Source organism: Falco punctatus (genome assembly GCF_963210335.1).
Source record: "Falco punctatus genome assembly, chromosome: 4".
In the NCBI taxonomy this organism is placed as follows: domain Eukaryota; kingdom Metazoa; phylum Chordata; class Aves; order Falconiformes; family Falconidae; genus Falco; species Falco punctatus.
Genome location: NC_137583.1, coordinates 61,263,366 through 61,287,479, shown reverse-complemented (window position 1 = coordinate 61,287,479; position 24,114 = coordinate 61,263,366). Strand labels below are relative to the sequence as shown.

Sequence of the window (24,114 nt, the reverse complement as noted above, 5' to 3'; positions counted from 1 at the left end):
GGGACACAGCCAGGTCTGCTGACCCAAACTAGCCAAAGAGGTGTTCCACACCATGGGACGCCATGCTGGGTGTATATACCTGGGGGTTGGCCGGGGGAGCAGGTCATTGCTCAGGGACTGGCCGGGCATCGGTGGGTGGGTGGTGAGCAGCTGCCCCGTGCACTATGTGTTCCTTTCTTCCTTTCCCTCTGGATTTTATTCTTTCCCTTCCGCTTTTCATTATAACCGTTACTGTCATCATTGTTATTATTGTTCTTTCATTTATTTTTCCTTTTTCAATTATTAAATTGTTCTTATCTCAACCCTCAAGTTTTACATTCCTCTCCAACTTTCCTCCCCACCCCTCTGGGTGAGGGGGGAGTGAGCGAGTGGCTGTGTGGTACTAAATTGCCAGCCAGGGTTAAACCACGACACACTTGGACAAAGCTTCTTTTTTCTTTTTTCTTTCTTTTAATATTATTTATATAAGATACATTTTTGCCAAACTTTAATAGTTTTGATTCTGTTTGATTGTTTGTTTCATTATTTATCAGGTTTTACCTGGCGAGACGATTATACGCAGCATGTGATTGGTCAGGAACTCTCAACCATTCACAAAATACACACCAGGCACCCTGATATATTTGCATCTGAAGGCTCTGACATGGGAAGGTAAGTCTTCAATGGTGGTTTTGCCTGGTAGGTTTTTGGGAGGGTTTGTGAATGATAAGAAATAGATAGGCACTGAAGCTGAATTAAACACATCACCAAAACCACTATCTATATGAGAAAGGAAAACCAGTTGTACAACAGCACAGAAAACACCAGACAGAATGAATGAAAACCCTCAACCCTGTTCTTCTGATTATCAGCAAATCAGGAAAACATACCTTCTGTTAATTTAGGTGTCAGAATTCAAAATATCAGGTCTTTTATCCCGTTTATGCAGTGTCTAGTGTCAGTTCAGCCTACTTATGAGCTCTACTTATGACTGGCTTAAAAAGGCAGACTTGTATAGTAGCTCGACCACAGGAGACATTTTATTCTGGAAAAAGCCAACAAAAAGAAACAAGAAGCATTGAATGACGTTCTGGGCAAGTAATTGTATTTTCAAACTCCTAGTCTTCCAAAACATAGCTGTAATTGATTTGAAGTCCATAGACTCTAAGCTTAATTGCAAAGTTTGTCCAGGAAGGAGAGATTCATGCAAGTTCCCATGACAGAAAACAGTGTTGGGACATTTTTATCTATTCTTTGCATTATAGAAGCTATTTTCCTCATGGCTTGAAAGATATTGAGGCGTGACTTAGTAGTTACTGGTGGCAAGAGGCACGTCTATAATTCTGTAGAATGTTATGGCTATAGGACCTGCAATTATATCAACTTGATACACAGATACACATATGTATTTTGTTATGTCTGGTTTGTCCTGCAAGCTTTTAAGTGCAACTCAATCACACATACCCAGAAGAAAATTTTAAAATGCATAAAATTTTAGGAACATTAAAAATGGTAAATTTTACTTTCTCCTGCATGATTTTAAGAAAAGCAATCTCAAAATTCATGAAGTTAAAAGAAAATAGTTTTTGTTAGAAAACTTTCTTCATAGTGGATCAAAGCTGGAACTTCTGGCTTTGATGGGCAAGATAAATGTTGGACTTTAGATATTCCGATACTGCAGTATGTATTTTGCATATACCACAAAAAATTTCCTTTTCTAGATTTCTATTCTATGGAAATAAAAATGCTGTTTAATTGATACTTCAGTGGCTTCAGCTGTGTTTGCCTCTTTTGTTTAAATTCATAGAATCTGACGCCATATTTCACATTTTTGCTGATTCAAAAGTATTCCTTAAAATCACAGCACTATACATTTCAGGAGTACAGTAGAATAGAAACTTAACTTCTACAGAAGATACTGATCTATAGATTATCATAAAGGTGACAACAACATGCGGTTGAATCCATAAACACGTTTCTGCTGCTTAGATACACAAAATCTTAGGTACACAAAATGCTATTACTGTACGGATTACTCTCTGTACATGGTATCAGAAATTATTCTTAATATCTTCTGGGGGATTTTTTTTAGAATAAGTGTATCTGAAACTTTTATTCATGAGAGTAAGATAAAATAGGCCAGATTTCCATGAGATCAAGCCTGTATTCTGCAGTGTTCCAGATTCATAGTTACACAAAAATAAAAAGTACAAGAAGATATAAGAAATAATTTAGTTTTTAGACTGAGAACAAACAGATGATCGCTTTTAGGACTTCCTGTTGTGATCAGGTTTGAGCTGTTTTGCATTTTAGCTAGAATTATATGTTAAAAAAATAACCCATTTTGTTTATTGACACTTTAGGAACATCAGAATTTCAAATGTGTTCCACTTATAGCCATTCCTATTGTGGATAGATTTTCTGAAGTTACCAAGCTGTGCTTCTGAAAGCATTATCTTATGTGCCAACAGTTTGAAGCATTAATTGATTTTTCTTGTTGCCCATTTACAATATATTCTGTAGGTCAGGGAACAGTAGGAACTTTTCCTCTGGCACCTTGTAGATTCTCATCAAGTTTGCTATATGCTCGGTGTGCTCAATGCACTTGCTAAAATGTTATCAGATAATAATTAATAATTAAAAAAAGCAACTTGGTGTAGGTATCTAATTATCAAAGAAACATTATGGCAGGAAGACCTTTTATTAAGGGTAACCGTGTGTAATAAGACAATATGAAGTCATACTAATGAGTCATTAATCCCCACAGAGCTAGTGAGAGCGAGAAAATAGACTCAGACACTTGAAAGGTAAATTGACTTAGGCTAAATTAGTGCGTATGAAATCTGATGAAACAGAAGACATGGATTTCATCTTAACAAAATGCTAAAACTGGGAGCTTGATTTCAAGATGAAAGTTCTTTCTTTGGTGGCTAACTGGAGTGTACATGGTATTTCCTGGGCCCTTATTAAATTTCAAAAAAACCCCACTCTTGAAAGAGGATCCAAGATAAAGGAAAAGAGTCCATTCTGCACACAGGGAATAAATGTCAGTTGTGTTCATTGGTGCAATTAGGCAAAACCACAAATGTTTCCAGCAAACTTCAATGTATGAAATGGGGTATAGCATTATTTCCATAATATAACCATCATTAAGTCAGTAATAAGACTCTCAAAGCATTTTAAAGGGAGAAACATTATTCTAAAAAGTTTGGTATTTATTGACAACATTCTAGAAATATCTGAGGTGCAGTGATTTAGATATTTCCGCACAAAAGCTTCTAAAGTATTGGGTTTTTGTAGCAAATATAGAATTATTTCTGTGGCTAAATAATTATATATGTTATTGTCTTTATACCCTAAAGTTCATTGTATGCAAAGTCCTTTTTCAGAACAAATTTAAACTGAAAATGCTTCCAAATAAGTGCACAGGAAGAACTCATTTCTTCTGTTCACCAGGTGCTTTTATATATTTCTCTTTCATCCATTTTCCAATATCACTTTATCAAATTTAAAAGAAATGTTTTAATTTGGTTGCAATAATAGCTCATTTAATGTGTTTTTGTGTTAATAAGGTGAACAACAGTGATATACTAGTGAACTACAAATTTTTTTTACAATCTTTCAGATGTGTTAATAGGATTTCATGAAAGTTGTCATCAAATTAAATGTAATGCTTTGTTAGACTTTTACATTTTAAATGTCTAAAAGTTTACAGTATAAAATACTACAACTGATGTGGAATTTAGACACAATTTGAGTGTAATTACTGTCTCCATAAGAAAAATGAGAAGTCTTTGACCCCAAACTTTGCTTCTATCACCGGTGTGATTATACACTGTAAATAAGGGCTTGAAAATCTAACCTGAATACTGACTTTTATCTGTGCATTCATTTCCCATTAGCTCCAGTGGAAATCCTCAGGGCAGAATTTGGTCTGGTATTTCCATTCTCCTTTTCTTTTCAAAGTTAGCGAAGAACGGAGAAGATAGGTATTGGAATTAATTGATGAATGAAAGATGAGGTTTTGAAACTGGGAAACTTTCAATGATGAGAGCCTCTTTGGATTAGTTCATCTCTATTGAAGCAGAAAGCACACTGTCCAGCTCTTTCTAAAACTGTAGAACAGTTTTCCTCTGGCTTTTAGTTGAAAAGGAGGTGAACAATGTTACCTGCCTGTCCACAGTTCGTCATAAGGCAGAATTTAAAGCTCTGGAATAAGAGTAAAAAATATGAAGAGCACAAGGACTAAGCAAGACTGATGGTGAATTATATCAAGATCACTATAGTCCTCTTTGCAGTAAACCTTTGTTTTCTTGGCGTTTGGTTACTTGATGGGTTGTTTTACACTGGGGAGAGGTGCAGGTTTTTTCTGGTACGTCAAAGTGAGCAACCCTCTAAGCACTATTGGTTGCAATGCTACCACTGTAAATTAGATTATTAATTACATTTATTGGTATTAAATTAGTCAGGACACGCATTTGATAAATCTGTAAGCATGGAAGGAAGGACATAAAAGCACTCTCAAGCTGTGCCCCTACATAAGCACCATGACATGGGCTGGTAGAATAAAACTTTGCTTACAGTGGCATGGACATGTTGAAAGTCAAATGATGACTTGTGTCCCTGAGCTGGAAGGCTCTTCCACCTGGAGCTGTTCATCACTGAGGAAGTGTGTAGGTGTGTGGGTAGGAAACGGTGACACAAAAAAGGTGACTTCCCTTAAAACAATGTGTCACAGGGAAGAAAGCAGACTTGGAACCCTCTCTGCTTTCTTGCACAAGGAATGAAATAGTTACTGGTGTTGACATTCAAATTATCATCATCATTGACATGTTGTTGAGATAGATGAGGAGAGCCAGTAATAATTCAGATTCATTGCATACACTGCTCTGAATCCCATATAACCATCTCTACACTGCTGTTGTTTAATCACATTTTTAGCTTTTCCTTGCAAACGTCACCAAGATCTGTCTAAACCACTCAGGAAACACTGCCATCCTGTGAATCGAGGGCACCTGAAGAGAGCAAAAGAGATACTTGTTCAATCTCATTATTCCCTTTTTAAGCTGTTTGCTGAAGCTGACTTGCTCAGTTATTTCTGCACATCCAGTATTCTCACTGTATTCCATAAATTGGTGCAGGGCCAAATTGTTGTTGAATCTCATCATCATTCAGCAATTTTTTTAAATCTTAGAACCATCTCATATTTCTTTGGGGTGCAATTTAATGATCCATATTTTCTTTTTACAAGCATTCTCTTTTCTTCTGAATATGGCTTTGCCTTGATGTAAGCATTATATTTGACTTCCTGTTGGATCATTAACTTTGATTCATGGAATAAATTGCTAATAGTGCAAGATTTTTTTTACTTTTGCTGAAACATTGAATTTTCTATACTTTTGTGGTTGCTAAGCTTTTGAGCAACTGTTGTGTATGGAACTAACTTCAGCGGTTTGCAGTGCCTTTTTAGTTGGGCACTTTGTTATGTTGTACAGGCTGGTAACTTTTTTTTCCTTGCTTTTTCTGTGCAGGACTGTGGGGCTGAATGCAGATAATGGAAGAAATTATGATCTGGAAAATGATGTTGTCTTGGCCAATTCTCTTCAGCAATATCTTAAATATCTCGGTATTCTCTCCCAGTCTGCAACTACAAATTTATACCCAAGGAAGACAAATGACAAAGCTTCTATCAAGGTAGTGTTTCTAATGTGGTTACTACATTATGTCATTTTGGCTTCCCTCTCTGAATTCTCCTTATTTTTCAGTTTTCCCTTCTGTCTCAAGAGCAGACATTGTTTCTTACTGCCTCCTCCAACTGATTATCGTAACTGCACTAATCAAGTTCTCTCTGAATGACCTGAGTCATCTTCACCCTTGTAAACAATACAGCTTTTCTAATCTGGAGTATTTAATCTCAATTAGAGATGGATTGTATGTGAGGAAGGAGGAAGAGTGGGATAAAGGTGGTAACATCTTCACTGACTGATCTGAAACCATTCTTGCAGCATCTGAATGCCTCCTCTCCAAAAAGCTGGCTGAACTACCCTGTGAATTCTTGCTGGAGTTGATGGTGCTCAGAGTACAATTAATATAATCTTTGAGCAGATTTTGATAATGGATGTGATGAATTGTGCCTCAACATTTCCTCCTTATTGATCATAAAGAAAGCCTATCATGACCAATTACGGTTCATATGTATACATTAGAAAAATGTGGATAGCTAGGAAGATAAATTACAACCATTAAATCTTGAGTATTGGCTATTTTTTAAAAAAAACACACAAATGCCTGTTCGAGAACTAAAACACTTTTTTTTCTTTCCTAGAGAAAATCTGTCTTGCTCGAAGATGGAGCTTGATAAATTTATAAAACTGATTGGGTGGAGGGGTTGCTTATGACAGACCGTTACAGGCCTGTATCTTTTGCTCGAAAATTGTGTTTAGCCAAAGTACTCTATTAATTTAAAGAAATAAGCTGTTATTATAGCAATCCTTTAAAAAGAAATTGTATGTGCTATTTGCATGAATAAAGTGCAAATGCAACCACCTTAGCTAAAAAATATACTGAAGTTTTAGGAAAAAATCAGGTAAAGAAAACATAGTATTAAAGCCAAACTTTTTTTTTCTAGGCACTAACTCAGAGACACAGAACTACTGCAGTGTATCTGCAACACCAGCTCCCAACAACAGTATCAGTTGTATCAACTATTTAGTGATGGCATAACTTGAAACGTTACTATCCTTGTCAGAAGCTGCAGGTTTCCCATTTCACTGATTGGCATATATAGAGCTTATGGTTTATGGCGTGTGTCATTAGGTGTTCATCAGGGGTAAGGAACCTATAGGCAGTGGCAAGGCAGCTTTTGGGATGGATGAGTGACCGTTTTCATGGTACTTTTCCTGCACTCTCTATTCATGGGCGCTGACTGCAGTGAGGATGCCCTGCTTTGAATCACTGGCTTTCAGAGACAAGAAAACTTGCTCAAGAAGTATTTCAGTGGGTCTGGTGCTGTCATGCAAGTTCATAAATAATCCATATGGTTGAGACCTTCTGTGGGGAAGCCTGCTGTGATAACACCACCCACCAACCTTATCGAGTGTTGCCATGGAGATGGGTACTCTGAAGCCTGGGGGAGTGGGATAAAGAGGAGAAAATCTGGAAATGAAGCATGTATAGGAGCAAACTGTACACTTCTGTTTACTGGAAAGCGTTTTAAAACAACAGACACTGAATCAGATGTGTTACCTGTAATATAAAAAATATATATTTGCAAATTAAAATTATTTTTAAAATTAGCACTCAGTCATGAATTTTAAATAATCCTGGAGACATTTCTCTGTCCTCTGCAAATCAAATGCAACTGCTGTTCTTTAAAAAGAAAGAAGACGGACACTGTATTTGTGCCTTGATTCATTGGATCATTAATAGAATAATATTTAAACAAAAGAGAAAACGGGATTTTTGCTACTCCAGAAAGCAGAAAAAAAATATTAAATTTAACAGTTTGAAAAGAGTAGGAAGGAAAGTAAGTGTAAGAGCTGCATTTGATATGGTCATATCACTTGAAATTGAAAATGGCTCTTAGGCACTTTAATTGCATGCTTCAAAAAATCTTAGTACCTTTGTTTGTGTTTAGATTAGTTATGACCCTACATTAAATAATTGAAGCAAGATCTTATCTTTTTTAACTTTCTTGCACGTTGCTGATTAAAAATAAGGGTAGGATAGAGGTACTTTACCCTACTTAAAATTGCAGCTTTAGAGCCTTTGTCCTTCTTAAAAATAATTTTCTTTCAAGTATATGTTATCTCTGTCACTTCATTTTTGTTATTGGGGAGCAGGAGATGTAACACTGTTGGCTTTGATACCTTACTTGCTATGAAGCACAGCTGAATCTTGCAGAAATTTAGTGCTTCTAGGCAGGCTTCCTGAGTGGATTCTGATTTATTCCAAAACAGTCATCAGAGGACTCTGGCCAAGAATAAAACAAAGGAAGAATAAAGGCAAAGATTTAAAAATATTTGTTATACTCCAAAAGTGTTATTTAGTATCTGAACATGAATATTATTAATCAAAGTGTTTTACAAACTTTTGGTCTTTAGTTTTGGTACTATCTTCCACATGTATTATTGGAATAAAATTACAGAGCTTCAACATTACCAAGTAGACAGAATACATAGTTATACATAAAGCTGTAAAATAAGACACAGCAAAACCTAAAACAAGTAACTTTTTCCTATTTCCTTTGTTCAAAGAACTATCAGCTTGAGGCTTGATACAACAGTGGCAGAAATAACACTAATTAATTTAAATCATGTGATGGATCAAAATTCCTATAATGCCTACCATTTATTGCAAGAGCTTCTCTGAGTGATTTTTGAAGCACTTGAAGTTCACCACCAACTTAAAAATTTTTCTCGGTATTTAGACGGTATCTACGGCAGGCTGTAATCTAGCCAGTTGATAATGACTCTGCCAGTGGATAAATAGCAGTAAATCAGAAGATTTGGTGGGTCTGTTTCCCGAGGATTACAGCTGTAAAGAACATTTCACTTTAGTTAAGCTGAAAAGAGTTGTTCAGAAAATGGGCACTTGGGGGCATTTGTTACTTAAGCATTAGCTAGTGGGTTTTTGTTTGGTGGTTTTCCCCTCCACTTGGGCTTAATGAAGGTTTTACCATTCACAAAATGCTGCATTATCAGTCTTTTTGATTCCTTTCTGCCAAACCTGGACTTAGTATGGGAAATGACATATAGCCAGGCACAAACACATAATGAGATAGCTTGGTTTATCTTATCTACTGAGGCAAGAAATGCAGAGGCTTCAAATCATGTGGAAATTCCCCTGCTCTTCTACCCTCTGGTTAGGAAAAACTCCTCTCATAGAAAAATACCCAAACCCAACCCCCTGAAAAAAATACTGTACTATTGACATTCGTACAGAAACTGAGAAGCAGGGTTTTGTTGGGTTTGAAGGGGTAGCATGCAAATGATATTGCTAAAGCTAGTCAGCTGTAAAAGAAGAGCTTGCTTGCTTTGCTGCTGATGGCAGCCCTGCTGGTGAGCTCTGTGTGTTTGCATAGCAGGGGAATGTGGGAAGCCTGGAGGAAATCTTTAAATAAAGGAGATGGAAAAAGGGAAAAATAGCTATGTCCACAGTGGCTGCTAAACAAAGCAAAAAAGAGAGGCAGCAAAAGTGATCAGTATGGCAGCAAATACTCCTTTTGTCTACCATCACCAGCTGTTAGACAAGGCAGTGAAGAATGATCTTATATTTTTTTAAAAAGTCCAAATGCCTGCAGTTGAATAGTTTCAGGAGATTTCAATTATGCTGCCTTCATCTGACCAAGGATAATTTTTTAGCCATCACAGAAAGAGAAGATTTGAAATGTGATACAAATGTACTTAGAAGTCTCAAAATCAGAAGAAAAAAAAAAAAAAAACAAAACAAACAAAAAACCCTGTCACCTGGAACTGTTTGTTTTTTCCTTGAACTAGCTATCAGTTTAACATAATCTCTTGCCTTCTGGTAGCCTGACTTGTGAATTTTTTAATGCCTCATGCTGGCAAAAGTGCACTGCTTTGGTTAACAGCACTGTGCTGGGCTCGTTTCAGACACAGGGGCTATAGCACACAGCAATCGTGTCCACCACACTGCATGACCAGTGCCCGGTCATGCTTCTGGTCTCCCAGCTCCACTCTGGGGTTGGATGCTCCTTTGGCTCCTCTGGGAAACCTTCTGGACAGGCTGTAGGAATAAGGAAGTTGCCTGCTGTACTTGTGCTAGTGCTGCATTTCTTGTTGCAGGGGTCTTTTATGGTTTAGGTTTTAGGGCTAGAAGTTTCGTGTAACTGCTCTATATACCTTCCTCCTGAGTTAGCCTCTGAGGTCTTCAGACATGGTCCTACCTGCTGCTAAGGTCTTCCTTAGGCTCATGTGCCATTCAGGCCCTTATATGTAGTATAGGGAGGAAGAGAAAATTGCCTCCGAGTCCTCAGGGAGTTTCATCTATTTTCTGCTGTTTCTGTTTCTTTGGTTTTTAATTACTTACGTTCATTTCAAGGTATACTTTATGTATAAATATTGTGATTGCAGAAATCTCCAAGTCTGAGATATTATAAATTTTAAACCAACGAGTCTGGGAAAAAACAGAATGCTTACATCAAAGAAGTCATTAATAAAGGTAAAGCTCTTCATAGATTTCATGAAGGGGAACCACATGAAGTGACTGGTTAGCGGCAGAGAGGTATGGCTGGCTGTTAGACCAGCAGTACAATGGCGCTGAAAGGGAACAAGGTGCAAACAAAAACTGTTGTGGCAGAGTCAGTTTGCTGGAATCTAGAAGGGTACAAAGGTTAGACAAAGCATTTGGTAAAGCTTATATTTTAGTCCTTACTGCAAGAGGGAACCTTCCACCTGTTTTCCTCCTTTACATTCAGGGAAGATGACTCATATCTTTGCTGGGTTGAAAATCAATTGTTTTATGCTTTGTAATTGATCTCCTGAAAGAACTAGGATATGTGGTAATTTTTAAAAAGGATTATTATTTATTTTAGAAAATCTGAGTGCACAGGTGCTCAAAGATGTACTCTGAACTTATCTGCAAATAATAATTACTGTGATTAACTAGTAAGAAATTACGCAGTCATTGCTCATTTTAATCTGGAGCTTTGATGCAAAAAAGCAGGACCTTTATTTAGCTAACACTGATTAAAATACAGTACTGAATGAAGTTCATCAGAAATTGATTTGACGGCTGACTGCTGAAAAGTCAAAAAAATTTCTGTAAAGTATACATTTAAACTCTGCTTATATAAATGTTAAGGTCATATTTCATTTATGTGGAATTATGTATACATAAGAAAAATATAATTAACCCTATGCATAAACACTTCCATACAAATATCAGGAATAATTGATAAAGGAGTCTCCCTGAAACTACAGAATTGTCCATCTATTGGCATATCTGTACAATGACCATTAGAATAGTATCTGAATGTCTCACAAGTTTTGATATATTTATTTACCTTATGCCATTACAGAGTAGGGAAGAACTAATACTCTGACATAGACAGATTGGATAGCTTTTCTGAGGTAGTGCATAATTTTTTGGTATGGTGTACACTAAAAGTTAAGCCTCAAATCCCAGAAAAGTATTTTGTCTTTTGGATCATTCTCCTCTCCATTGTTCTTTTCAGTAAAATGAAAACATTACAGTCCTTTAAAAAAAAAACAACAACACAAAAACAAAGAAAAAAAACACCCAAACCCAGCAAACAAAGAAAACTCTGTAATTACCAGAGTAGAATTCATTTGACCAAATACAGTTTTTTGTATTGGTGTGAGTGAACCTAAACTCTTTATGATCAGTGGAGTGACAAAAGGAATTTCCAAGTTGTGAATCATCTATTCTAATACATATATATATAAAATAAGACATTGTAAAATCTGTCTTGCTGACCATCCTGCATGAATCTGGTGTAGATAGCAATTTTTTCTGGGAGGACTAGTACCTCTACGTTTGAAGATCTAGCAGACTCATGGCTACAAAGCCTAGTAAAATTATAGTTGTGGCATAAATACACAGTCTGGTGATCTGATGTGAACTGTGATTTAATTTTTTAATTAATAATTTGGTAAGTGAAGATTCTAGTGCCAATATCGTGCTTTTCAAGTCTTAGACCTGACACCTACCTTTACCTACCACCTATCAGTTGTGACAGAATTTCCACATCTAACATAGAAATCATAATTTCCCTTATTGCACAGCTGTCTTCTAAAGATTAATTATTTTAACACTGATTTGAAGATACATGTACTGTAGAAATTATATTATAAATGATGTGTGTCAAGTCTGGAGGCTTATTTAAAAGGGCAGTTAATTAATTGCTGGTAATTCCCAGATGAAACATAGATTGTTTTAAAACCTCAAATACAGACTGAACAATAAGCTTTGCTTTTTTTTTAGATCCCTCCCCACCCCTTCAAAATCAGCTCTTTTTTTTTGCAAAATACCATGTGTCTTCCAAAATACCATGTGTTTAGAGGGTTTGCTTCTGTCATTTCTCCTGCAAGTTTGCTATTTGTCTTGCAAATATTTACTCACTGTTCTTCGGTACACTGAGCTCAGTAAATAGAAGACAATGGAGCTGGTACAAATTTTAGCGTATATTCCGTATTTATTTTTAGATCATACTCATCAAATGAGAGGGTAGAGTTCACAAAAATTTAAACTTATTTTATCTAACCTCTGTGTGACTGTGCTGGTGTATACATTTCAGGACAGTGCAACTACAATTATATTTTTTTTTTTATGAGGGGAAAAAACCTCACCTTACCTGAAGCAGTTGTCCAGCAAATGGTTGGTTGCTTTCAATGGAGTTGTAAAACAGTGTTGTAGGTGTGGATCCTGAGGATCTCTATTCGCTTGCATTTCTTTGGGTAAAAGTGTTCTCTAGATTCATATGTTAGAATTATAAGTATATTGAAATGGTGCTAATGTGCTCAACTCTTGGCAGATGAAGATCTTCATGTTTCTATGTAAATCATCTTTAGATAGTGAGATAGCTCAATATACCAGCATATGCCTACAGAAAATGTGTTTAAACATCATTCACTGAAGCCTTAAGTAACAGACTTAACTGACATATGAGCAAACTGTTCTTAAACAAGGGAAGCTGGTACACCCTGGTATATCTATCGGCACTGATTGCCATGCTGCACAATTTCTACCTTTCACTGGGGGCTGACTGTGACTTTTTGGTTCCTACTGGTAATGTTAAAGAGCTTCTGAAAGTGGTAGCCTGATAGTCTGTGTCCCCATGTCTAACCAGTAGCCAAGTGGAGCAGGTACTGCCAATAGGCACCATGGGACCCATGGTCTGACTCTGGATATTGGCACTCACCCCACCATACAGACATGCACACAGAATAGAGCTTCTCACCCAGAAGAATAGTTAGAAATAGAGTTTATTGAGAAGATGGGATAGACTGTGGTGATCAGAGACAACTTATGGTCAGACTAGTGTACTAGCCAACCTGCTTACATGTTACTGGTTCCCTTTTACTGCCTTTTCCTGCTGTTACACCACAGCTGTTCCCCAACCTGCCCTGATTCTCCCTCTCTGGTCCTTTCTCTAAACATCCTATTATATGCTTTGTACAATGACAAGATGTTTTTCCTGGCATCCTGTAAGGAGTCCCACAACCCTGTAGGCAGTAACTCCTTCAATCCGCAGGGTGATCCAGACAAGAGTCCTGGACATCATGGCTGATGGCTTGCTGTGGTGGCCCAGGGAGGAGCTGGGGCAGGGGCCTCTTGACATTGATCAGGTTATTGGGGTTTGTTCACCTGTCATTTTTTCTCCACACATTTCACCCTTTATATGTAAAGACAAACTAGGTTATTGCATAACCCAATGTGTAAAACTAACATTTTTTGTTTGATGAGCTGATGATGAATGTCAGATAGACCATCCAGCACTTCTATGCCCAAGGGAACTCTGGTTTAGCCCATAGGATGGAGATTTTTCAGAAACAGAGAGAACAACCAGCAGTTAGTTATGAGAACTAAAGGTAGTGAGTTCCTCAGCAACACAAGAAATGGTGACTAAAGATAAAAATTATTCATGCAAGAGAGTCTGTTGGAGAAGGTTGAAGGGTAGGCATGCAGGTAAGATCATCCCAAAAGAGATCAAGAATGGCTGGGAACATTTGGACTTAAAAGTGAATTTCTTAAACAGTAACATACATGAAAGAAGCCAATGTATTTATCCTCTCTCTTTTTTCTTTTGTTTTGGATTATTTTTTTTTTTAAGAGGAGTAGAATATGCTGCTCACAATCAATCTCTGTCAACTGAAATTACAGCGGTGTAGATTATTGGATGGTATACAGTCAGACTCCAGACAATCCTGTTAACACTGCAGTTTCACAACCAGGATTAGGAAGCAAAGTCATCACTAGTTTTGATCAAAGGAGATTCTGAGGACCCCTTTTGCTTGATCAAGCTTTTGACATTGCAAACTAACGGGTGTTAATTAACAAACTTTGCCATTTTTACTTCTCTGATGTAGTTCTTAAATGGTTTCAAAGCTGTTGTAATTCTCAGAAAGAAAATAGGAGATAGTTACAGAAAATTATTAGTGAAATAGTAGGTCAGATGACATGACTGTGATGGTGCCTGTTGCCTTAAGCCTATGAATCTGTCAAAAGACCATGGCCTGATGCTATCTCATCACTGCAGGAGACACTGGTTTGACCTCTTTTTCAGTTTCTGGGTTCTTACTTAGTCTTCCAGGTTCTTGGGGTTTATGCAGTGTTTTCTTGCCATGGTATAATGTCATTATACATAGTAAAAAAAGGCTGGTAGAGAAGGTTTTTGCTCCACTATTGCTCAAAAAATTGAATCTTTCTTTGCCTTTACCTATTATTTTCAGACAAACTTAACACTGAATTTGGTGCAGAGTGTGTAACATCATGTCTACAGCATGCAGTGGCTTTTAGGACTTCCCCTCTTTCAGTGAGCTAGAACCTAGCTGTAAACCTGCTAAGATATCCTCCTGACAATGCAGCACTGTATGAAAACAGCAGCTCACCAGCTGAAAGAATTAAAACTTTTTTAGCACAGGCCTGGCCACTTTAGTTGTGGTACCCTAAGGACACAGTTCCATCCCAGGGACTTCTGGGCCCTCAGGTTTCAGTGCTGGCTGGATTTCTCTCCAAGTAAAGGTAAATTGAGGTGTACAAATTCACAGCCCAGACTTCGATCTTGCAGTCAGGCAGCGCCACTTGTGCTCCTGTTAAGTTACATGTTCACATGAGTGCATGTATTTCCCACGTCGGGAGTTTATATGAGGCAAGTGCCTGTGTGTCACAAAATATCCAGGCTGCTTCTGGTAGAAAAAGTTACACTTCTTTCACTCCTCACAGTGAGTTAAAGTATGAGATGATTTCATTTTTGGTAGCCTTTGGAAACTTTTATGTTATCACACCATTGTTGAGGGAGAGCCTGGTTCCAGTCTTTGTTGTGATTTTATTTTCTAATTTCAGTAAGCATACTGCCCCTATCTCAAAGAAGAACAATAAATGAAGTATTGTAGGTGGAATCATGACCCAACCAAATTTAGGTGGTAGCAAACAGAAATTAATCTGTGAAAATGCATCAAACAGAAAAAGCTAAATAAAATTGTGGGAGGAAGATTTCTCCTTTTTGCGTTCCTAAGGGATTTTTTGTTAGCTTTATATGACTTCAAGATTTAACAAATGTATCCTCAGGAAAGGAACTATTTTATCATAAATTTAATTCCATTCTTTCTGCACTTGGGTGAAACATTTACATCAATCTACCCCCTTGTGGATAAATTGAACAGCATTTACCTGTGCCTTGGGTTGCATGCATCTAATCCAGTCCCCTTTTTTAATATATTAAAAAAAAAAAAATAAAAAATGTGTAGTCCATAGACTATTGCACAGTGCATCTGCACAGTGTAATTTATTGTGCCCTTCTGTGAACTTTCATGCAGAAAATGTCAGTTACTTACATACCTAAACCATACAAGACATTGCCCTAACAATTTCAACTTCAGAAAGGTTAGTGTGTGGGCTTTTTTGATAATGTGTGAATTATTGAGATAGCTTATTTGAAAGGTGGTGAAGAAGAGGAAAATCCTGTGCAGATGGAGAAATAAGATTTTTTTAACTGATTTTTTAAGCAATTTGGAGCATTTTTTAAAAGGTGTTGTATCAGTGACATGAGATAATTGAGCAGTATCTTACCTATTTTTTTAAAAAAAGAAAAAAGTTCCTGATAGTAATAGGGACTTGTATTCTAACCCTATTCAGTATAAATAATCTATAAGGTAGCTATGGTATTCTTTGTTAGTTCTACATATTGCATTAAATGATGTCTTTTTTTTTTCTTTTATTATTGCTGGCAGTTCTTTATATAAAACCAGTTTAATCATTTTCTCTTTAAAATCTCCTTACTCCCCGTTTCCTTCTGCTTCTCCGTAATGTTAGCAGCTTCTCCAAAGGCACCAACAAGGGAATTTACAGATTCTTTTCACTGACCATGGATTATGCCATTTAACTTTGAAGTAAGTCAAACTAGCAATGTCCATGCTCCGGAGGTTTGATTGCAAAACCACTGCAAATAAGATTATCACATTGCTCTACAATTGTTACTAGTAACTTATGATTTAAATCATCACTGGATTCCAAACTACATATAACAGATCTTTCTCATATCTTTTTCTGTAAAAAATAGATGTTTTTTCCCATGACACTTAGACAAACCCATAATCTAGTGTTATGTTTATCTGTACTGCAATTTTACTTGGGTTTCACCTTGCATATTTCATTTGGCACATGTACTTCAGGTGCTGTGTTTTGTTAGAGATGGAGGTGGCAAGGTAGGGTTTTTTTCTCCTCCAAGTTGAGGATTGCCATGCAGCTGTGAGATCCCTTTAATTAAGTCAGACTAAGCTACATCAGATGGGCTGGTATCTGAGTGCACTGTGCAGACAGCTGAGCTGTTGGTGCTATACTTTAATTAGAACTTTTAATATTTCATCCCTTACTGCCCAAAGTGTGACCTGTCAAGCTGCTGAGAGGCTGCCCCTTCTTGATAGAGGTGCAGCTCTGAGCTCAGGACTGGCACTTACTTATATCCAATTTGTGAACAATCACCTGGTGGTTTTGTTGTGTTTTCTTTCTTGATGCCTGTTGTCTGCAGGAGCAGGAAATCACAGATCTGTTAATGTTAAAGGATATTTGGACTTGTTAAATAGCTCATCAAAAGCCAGCCCACATCTCCTGAACCTAATCTTTCACAAGTGGCTTGATGTCTAGCAGTTTTGCTCCCCCGAAGACTTGATTTATTAGTAAAGCTTCAAAGGCTAAAGAGGCAGCTGGATATGGGACAGAAATCGAAATCGTGGTATAGTCACATAAACTGGATTGAGCTGACAATGTATTTCCATGGCTGAATGGGGAATGTCCTTTCCCCCCAGTCATGTTACTCCCTTTCCCAACTCCCTGTTCTTCCTTCCCTTGTCCCCAGAAGGTCATCCAAAAGGTGGCAAGGTTTAGAGTACAGGGGCTGGACAGACAGACAGCAGTTTACGTGAATTCTCTATAAACTACTTGGTGTGTCTGGGACTGCTTTGCATCAGCCTCTGCAGTTCCTTCTAGGGATCTAAGTGTCATTAAAGAATTAATTACCCCATGCAAAGATCTGTTGAAATTAAGAAATAAAAACATACAACTAGTAGTTTTCACATCTAGGATTTGCTATTAAGTATGTAAACAGTGTTGAACTTGTATTTTTGCAACTGGCTCCCCTCTTGGTGTTGATCAAAGCAGTGCACACCCTGCAGCTGGTGCACCAAACCAGTTATATTGCTGTTGTTTGATACAGTTCCCAGGGGACATTAAAATACTTCATACAAAAAGCGGCTTGATCTCTAGCTCTGTATTCTTTGACACTGTCTTACTCTAGCCCAATTTCTTGACATTAACAAAACATGTTTCTATGTTAAAGACCACCTGCAGAAGTCAAAAGCCTTGCACTGGTGGATCACAAACCAAAGAAGCCAAAGTGCATTTTTTTCTGTAATAAAGTTGCATAAGCCATAAGTTTACAAATCATCATATGGAATCATGGAATGAACCTCTTCAATCATTTCTCAGGGGAGGATGACCCTCTTGGAAAGCAAGGGTTATGAATATATATTATAAAATCAACTGACTTATCAGAAGAAATAAAATTGTTCAGAAGGAGAGCAAAATTATTGTCTATAAAAAAAGAACAGGATAAAATCTGAAGTTTTTTATTCATTTCTGGAATAGTTTATCAGCCTTACTTATTTTGCCTTTACAAATTTCAGTAGAAAATATATAAATAATGATTTTTCTGGCCTAATTCTACTAATTGCTCTCCTCTGGGGTATATAGTCTCTGTGCTTTATGTATTTTGCAGCTCTTTCTGTCCTAAACCATTATGCTATCAGTGCACAGGGACACTAGTGTTCCATTATAATTTATAGCAGTGAGAGTTGAAATAATCCCTGCCCTAAGTTTCCCACATTGTAATGTAGTTTGTTTGACAGTTTAACCAAGAAACCACAGCTGAGAAGCAGGACTCATTCTTCAACACACATACAGCATGGGATGCAACTTAGCAAAGTGTCCTGAAGGAATTATAAACAAAGAATCTAATTGGAATCATTCTGAATATAAGTAAACCTCTTGGTTTATATTTGTATTTAGCATAGAATGAAGGAAAATGTTTTTTGAAATTGTTTAGGAGGGTGGAACTGGTTTGTTAAAACCAAAAACTCTTGCCTTCAGGTTGTGATCATAACAAAAATGTCTCTACAATTAAATTATAGTAAATGTAATACTAATTAATGAGTCTATTGTTTCATATGCTGAGGTAAAGGATTAAAGGACTTAAAGGCAATTTAAAATTTGTCCTCAAATCTAAATTTTGTCATAAACAAAAAGAAAAAAATCAATGAAAGCTATGGATGTTGTCTTGCAGTTCTAGATTCCCATCTGGTGCATCCTTGAAAATCTGAAACTGGAAATAGAAAACTCTAGTGCCAGCCCACCTTTCCACTTTTTACCCAGCTCTTTTTCAATGAAAACATGTTTTTAGCTTGATTAAAACATTTTTTACATTCTTGCTTAGTTTGCTGAGTTATTTTACCTGAAAAAAACTAAAACAAAACAAAATCAAAACCCAAATGGAAAGCCATTTTAAAGGCTGCTTTTATTTTTCATTATACCGTCAGAGGGCATTTTGGTTAGAGGTTTAATTTAGGGAAAAAGCAAAACTATTTCATTTAAAATAGAGCAAAGTATTTAATATATACAAAATATATTTTTTTGCTTCCTTGGTGTTCTTTAAAAAATGACATTGTTTATTTGACTTGCTAGGTTTTGGTAAGTAACCTAACAAAACAAGGTACTCTCAAGTCTAGTAAAATCCAAAGGGAAAGTGGCTTTACTAACTTCCCTTTGTCTGACTGAATGCAGATAGTGCATAGATAATTAACATCAACTTGAAGTTGCATCATTCTCTCTCTAATCTCTTTCTTTTGTTTTTTGATAATTTAATAATCTGGTTTACAAAATTTGTACCTAAGCGATAGTGCCTCTTTAAAGCAAACTTACCGGTTTGAGGTTTGCTACCTACATATGCATTACAGATTCTAATTATTGTTTTCCTGGTCGGTAAAACACTAAGGATTATGTCTGTGATCCTTGTGTAAGAATAATCATTACAAAGCAATGATGACCCAGTCCTTTTTTCACCCTTTTACTCTCTAGAGCTACATCTATAATGATCCTATCAGGTACTACATGATGCAAAAACCCAAAGAAAGATCATCTCCTTTGGCCCATACATCAATATCCCATCAACAGCATGCTGAAAATCTCCATGGGAGGTCCTTCAGCCAGCCTCAGCCAGATAAATTCTCGCCAGAGTCAGAAACGGCGCTTGACCAAAAAACTCTGATGGCTGCACTGCATACGTACATCACTCAGAACTTGTCAGCACAAAACAATGATAAAAGCTCTCACAGCAGGACTAAGGGGCCTTACATATATGCTGATAGATTCTACTCTTCGCAAGTCAGTCCTTTTGATGGAACTTTTGCCAAAGGAAAAGCAGAAGATTTTAAACTGAAGAAACTGTTCCAGCCAAGACCTGCATCTGGAGTTCTGGGGCCGACCCCTGAGATGCTGAATCATAAATCCGCTTCCCAAGATGATCCAAAGGACCCTCTGAGTGTAGTGGATGGTAAAGCTGATATTTACTTATTTTAACTTATTGGAAGTTTTCCTTGTATTCACTGAGTATTTTTGCAAAAAAAAAGTAAAAAAAAAAAAGTAGACATTCTGATATATATCTCCTACTGTTGGCATATTTATATCTGCCATAATACAGTAAAAATGTTCATCATCCTAACTACTTTCTCTGCAAACATCTACCCACATTCTTCAACCCACCTTCCATATGCATGCAGAAATATATGGCACTCAATAAGTTGTAGCATTTATGTAACTTGTTATATTTTTCAAAGCATTTTACAAACAACATGTGATTATGGGTATATCTTTCCTATCAAATCTGGTTTTATGTATACATCCCACACTATATATAGGTAATATAGAAATGCCTGGTTTTGTTCCATTTCTCTGTATTTAACTAGAAATTCAAGGACCATGGATAAAATTCAAAGTTAGACACAGAAATTAACATTGAGATAAATTCTGGTACAGAACAGAGAGGAGAGGCATCTGTCAATTATGTGGCTAGGTGGACACAGTATAAATCAAGAAGGTGAGGTTACATCTAGTTTTGGCTAGACATTTTATAAGAAACAACCCATTTGCTGGATTTTCATCTTTTTTTTCTAATGCTGTTTAACAGTGGCCAAATTCTGATTTCCTTTGTATGTGATAGTTTGACTAATATTTAAATGAAGATGGAGTGTAACTTCTCATGGGATGCTGTGATACACTTTATGAGCTGCTTTGTGAGACATGATGGGTCTCCACATCATGGCCAGGGATCAGCTACAGTTGAGGAAATAACTCTTACTGACTTTATTGTTTCTTTAAACTCATCTAACTATTGATGTTATTCCAGTGGTTCAGAATGCCTGAAAAATGAAAGAATTGTTCCTCAGCCATCGCCAAACAGTTACATCTGTTACAGTTATATCTGTTGGGGATATGTAAGAGGGTTCCTTTGAATCCTTTCTGTAGTTACTAAAATCCATGAAGTTTAACATTCTTTGATTTATATGGTTGGGTTTTTTTAAAAAACAGAATACACAGAAATGTCAAAGTTGCAACAGAGGAAAGATAATGCTTGCAATCAAGGGATGCTCAGAAGTGAAAGCATTCTTGGTATGGTGCCCAGAGATAACAGGTTTCAAGGAACGAACTATAATGTAAAATCAAATCCAGGTGGCACTGTAAGTCTCTTGCACAGGTTAGACAATTTTGTTACTAGACTCAAAACAAACTAGGCACATGCTGGTTTCATTATCCTCCAGCTGTTCCACTTCACCTTTCCTGGTAGGAGCCAACCGGGAAAAAAAATGCTTAACACTTAGAGGGAATAACATGTTTCACAATTCATTGGGTTGTACTACTATGACTTCACATACATAATGTGCCCTGTGGGAACTTCTTCCATTGCATTAGCTTTTAAATGTTGCATAGACTAAAATTATGAATCATTTGAGTAGGAAATAATATGCTTTCCTTTGTATTTTTGAGCCACTTAATAGTCTCATAAGGAAGTGGTGAAGACAAATCCCAGCGTATTCGTTGTTTAAAATGATGTCCATTGGAATGATGATGGTTTGGATTCAGATTTTCCAGGCTGACTGCATCATCTCTTTCTGCTTTTAACCTTTCTCCATTCTCTCTGGTGCTTCAGGATTTTTGTACACTCGTGGGTTGTTTCTCTCTTGCTCCCTAAAGCACAGAATGTTTGAAAAACTGGAAAGCGTGGGGTGCAGTCACATGAGCTCAGTTCTCTACTACATCTTATACAGAATTAGACAAAGGAACTAGACTGGGAGAACAATCGAGAAGGTACTGAGCAGATTAGCACTGAGAACTGCTGCAAAACAGTGGCAGGTAAATTAGCTAACAAGGCACCCTGAGGAAAAAATACAAGAGAAGGAAATGTGGAGCTATTTTCCTATCAGATCTGGAAACTGCTACCTCTAGGAGTAGCATGATGTGTGTGGGTACTGCCTTTGTAGTCACTGTGCAATAGCAGAATCGTTAATCTGTCTTCTGCACCAGCCGTATTTAGAATTTGGCTCAGTTTTAAGTGATTTTTTTCTAGTTACTTATCTTTTGTGTATTAAATATTATAGAATACATCTCTCCGTTGCTTTGGAAAGGTCACAAAATTGATAATTCAGATATTTTTATTTTATTTTTCCCAAAATAAACCAAACTCCCATGTTTATAGAGCAAAGATATTTTTGTACATCCTTTGTCTGCAAAGCTGTGGTCACCAATCTGTATGGTGTTTAGCTGCTGACTATACAGCTAAGTGTGGTCAGTAGGGTGATCATGTAGAAGATGACAGACCACCCTGTGAGAGTGCGAGCAAAGTTCCTGCTGCCATACACCACTGTCGGTTCGCAGGCAAGCTGGCTTTGGCAGTTGTGTCAGTGGAGTTTGGAGCATGATTTATACGCTGTACAATAAACAGCTGTTTTCCCTTGCTAAGCTGCTATTGTTACCTACTAGGGAATTCTACTGGTGAAGCTGATATTAAAAATTACATGATCTAACATATATGTGCCTTTACTGTTCAGAGCTGCAAGGTAACTATGAAAAGCAATTTGCCGCCTTCATTGCAGAAGCTGGAGCTGAGGGAGAAATCTGGTTTGCAGTACAAGCCCTCTGAAACACGGCTGAGCATTGCCGATTCTATTTAGAAGGTATCAGTGGGAGAGTATAAAAGCTCTGCAGAGGTCCATGCATGTTGGAGTACATGTGCTGCTTAAGCGATATGCCATTGCAGTATCCATCTGGGTTTTGGTCTTTCTCCAGCAATATTTTGTGATTTCAATAATTTCATCATAATTTCCTTAAATTACCCAAAGGTGTTTGTAAATAGATGCACTAATATCTATTTGTGTATCAGCCTTATCCATTGACATGCAAATTATATACAAACATGGGCAAGTGCCATAACAAGAAGTGGAAACATCCATATTTAATATGGATATGTATTAACATCATATCGGTAACCTCATGAAGTTAGGAAGACTCTATTCAGACCTTCATTTCACCAGGCTGTTACAGACATTTTGGTGACTGTTCCTCCTAGTATACCGAAAACATGATGTTACTCATGCTAGCTTTGGTCCTTGACATTTTAAGTGACACTTGTAGTTGTTCAGTAAAAGTAGCATATAATGACTAAGATGTACTCACATTCACACAAGTGTTTAGGAGTTTGATAAACTGTGCCCAGGTGACACTGACCAGGGCAAGAATAGAAGCGTCAGAGGGGCAGGAGGCAGCTCCATAACAGGTTTATTAAATGACCTGCAGTGAGCCAGTTAGTGTTATCTGGAATACGGCCTGTGGCCATTCATTTCCTTGTGTGGCTCCCTGCCCTGTTCCCCCATTTCCATTTTGTTTGAGACTGAGACTGCTTTGTTATTGACTATGAGCCTGTGGAAGTGGACTAGAGAGATAAGACTTGGCTAAGGTGATAGGTACAGAGAGAAGTTAGTTAGGAAAAACATAATGGAATGGAGATGACAGGGCTATATTGACTGCGTGTAGTTGAATAGCTCAGTAGTTGGCCTTGACAGCTGGCTGTGAAACAACCGAAATAAACAAAAATCTAGTAGTGCTACATTAATATAGCTCTTTTAATTATATATGTTCTGAAATATAATTCTCTTTTAAGATTTCTCTTCAAATATTGATGTTTTAGTTGAAAAGTTTTAGTTTTGATTTGGAACTGACACATATTCTGTCTTTTCTTTGCTGACTTTATTAGCTCTGCTTCAATAATTTAGATTTTTCTGTCAGGTTTTTGTCCGATAGTTCTATAAAACACAAGAACAAAAATGATACCTAAGCAGACACAAGACTTCTAAGGTAATCTAGCAGTGCTGGTGTTTCCTAGTTTAATTTCCTGCATTGCTGCTATGTGTAACATCTTCTCCAAATGGCCATCTTCCAAGTAGCTGTTGTGCTTCTTGAAAAAGTTTCTTGAAAAAGTTTGCTCAGACCTAGTGAAAACGTTTATTGCAGTTTGGATCAACTTGCTTTTGTAGATTACCTTCCTAAACAAAAACATTTGGTCATTATTTTTTTACTGTATTATTAAATTTGTAATGAGGATGGATACAATACAATGAAATGTGGAAGTGAAAATATTCAAAGTTTTCTGTGAAGTGTCGCTCAGCTTCCAGCAAATGTCAGTCCTAATTTTGCTGCCTCCAAATATCTTGGCCCAGAGAGTTTGGCATAGATTGTGAGATTAAGTCTTTGATTCTTGTAACTGAGCATTGGCTTTCCTGTACAAAGCACTCTGCTGTTTCAGTGTGGTACCGTAATCTTTGCTGGCTG

At 37.0% G+C, this 24,114-nt stretch overlaps 1 protein-coding gene across 1 annotated transcript in view; it reads left to right on the top strand.

Annotated features, from left to right (window-relative positions):
* PTPRN2 (protein tyrosine phosphatase receptor type N2) overlaps positions 1–24,114 on the top strand; it is a 676,344-nt gene that overhangs the window by 248,051 nt on the left and 404,179 nt on the right. Inside the window, exons 4-6 of the mRNA XM_080385838.1 lie at positions 534–651; positions 5,511–5,673; positions 19,312–19,786. Coding sequence (XP_080241964.1) covers positions 534–651; positions 5,511–5,673; positions 19,312–19,786 — 756 coding nt within the window. The remainder of the gene's footprint in view (positions 1–533; positions 652–5,510; positions 5,674–19,311; positions 19,787–24,114) is intronic.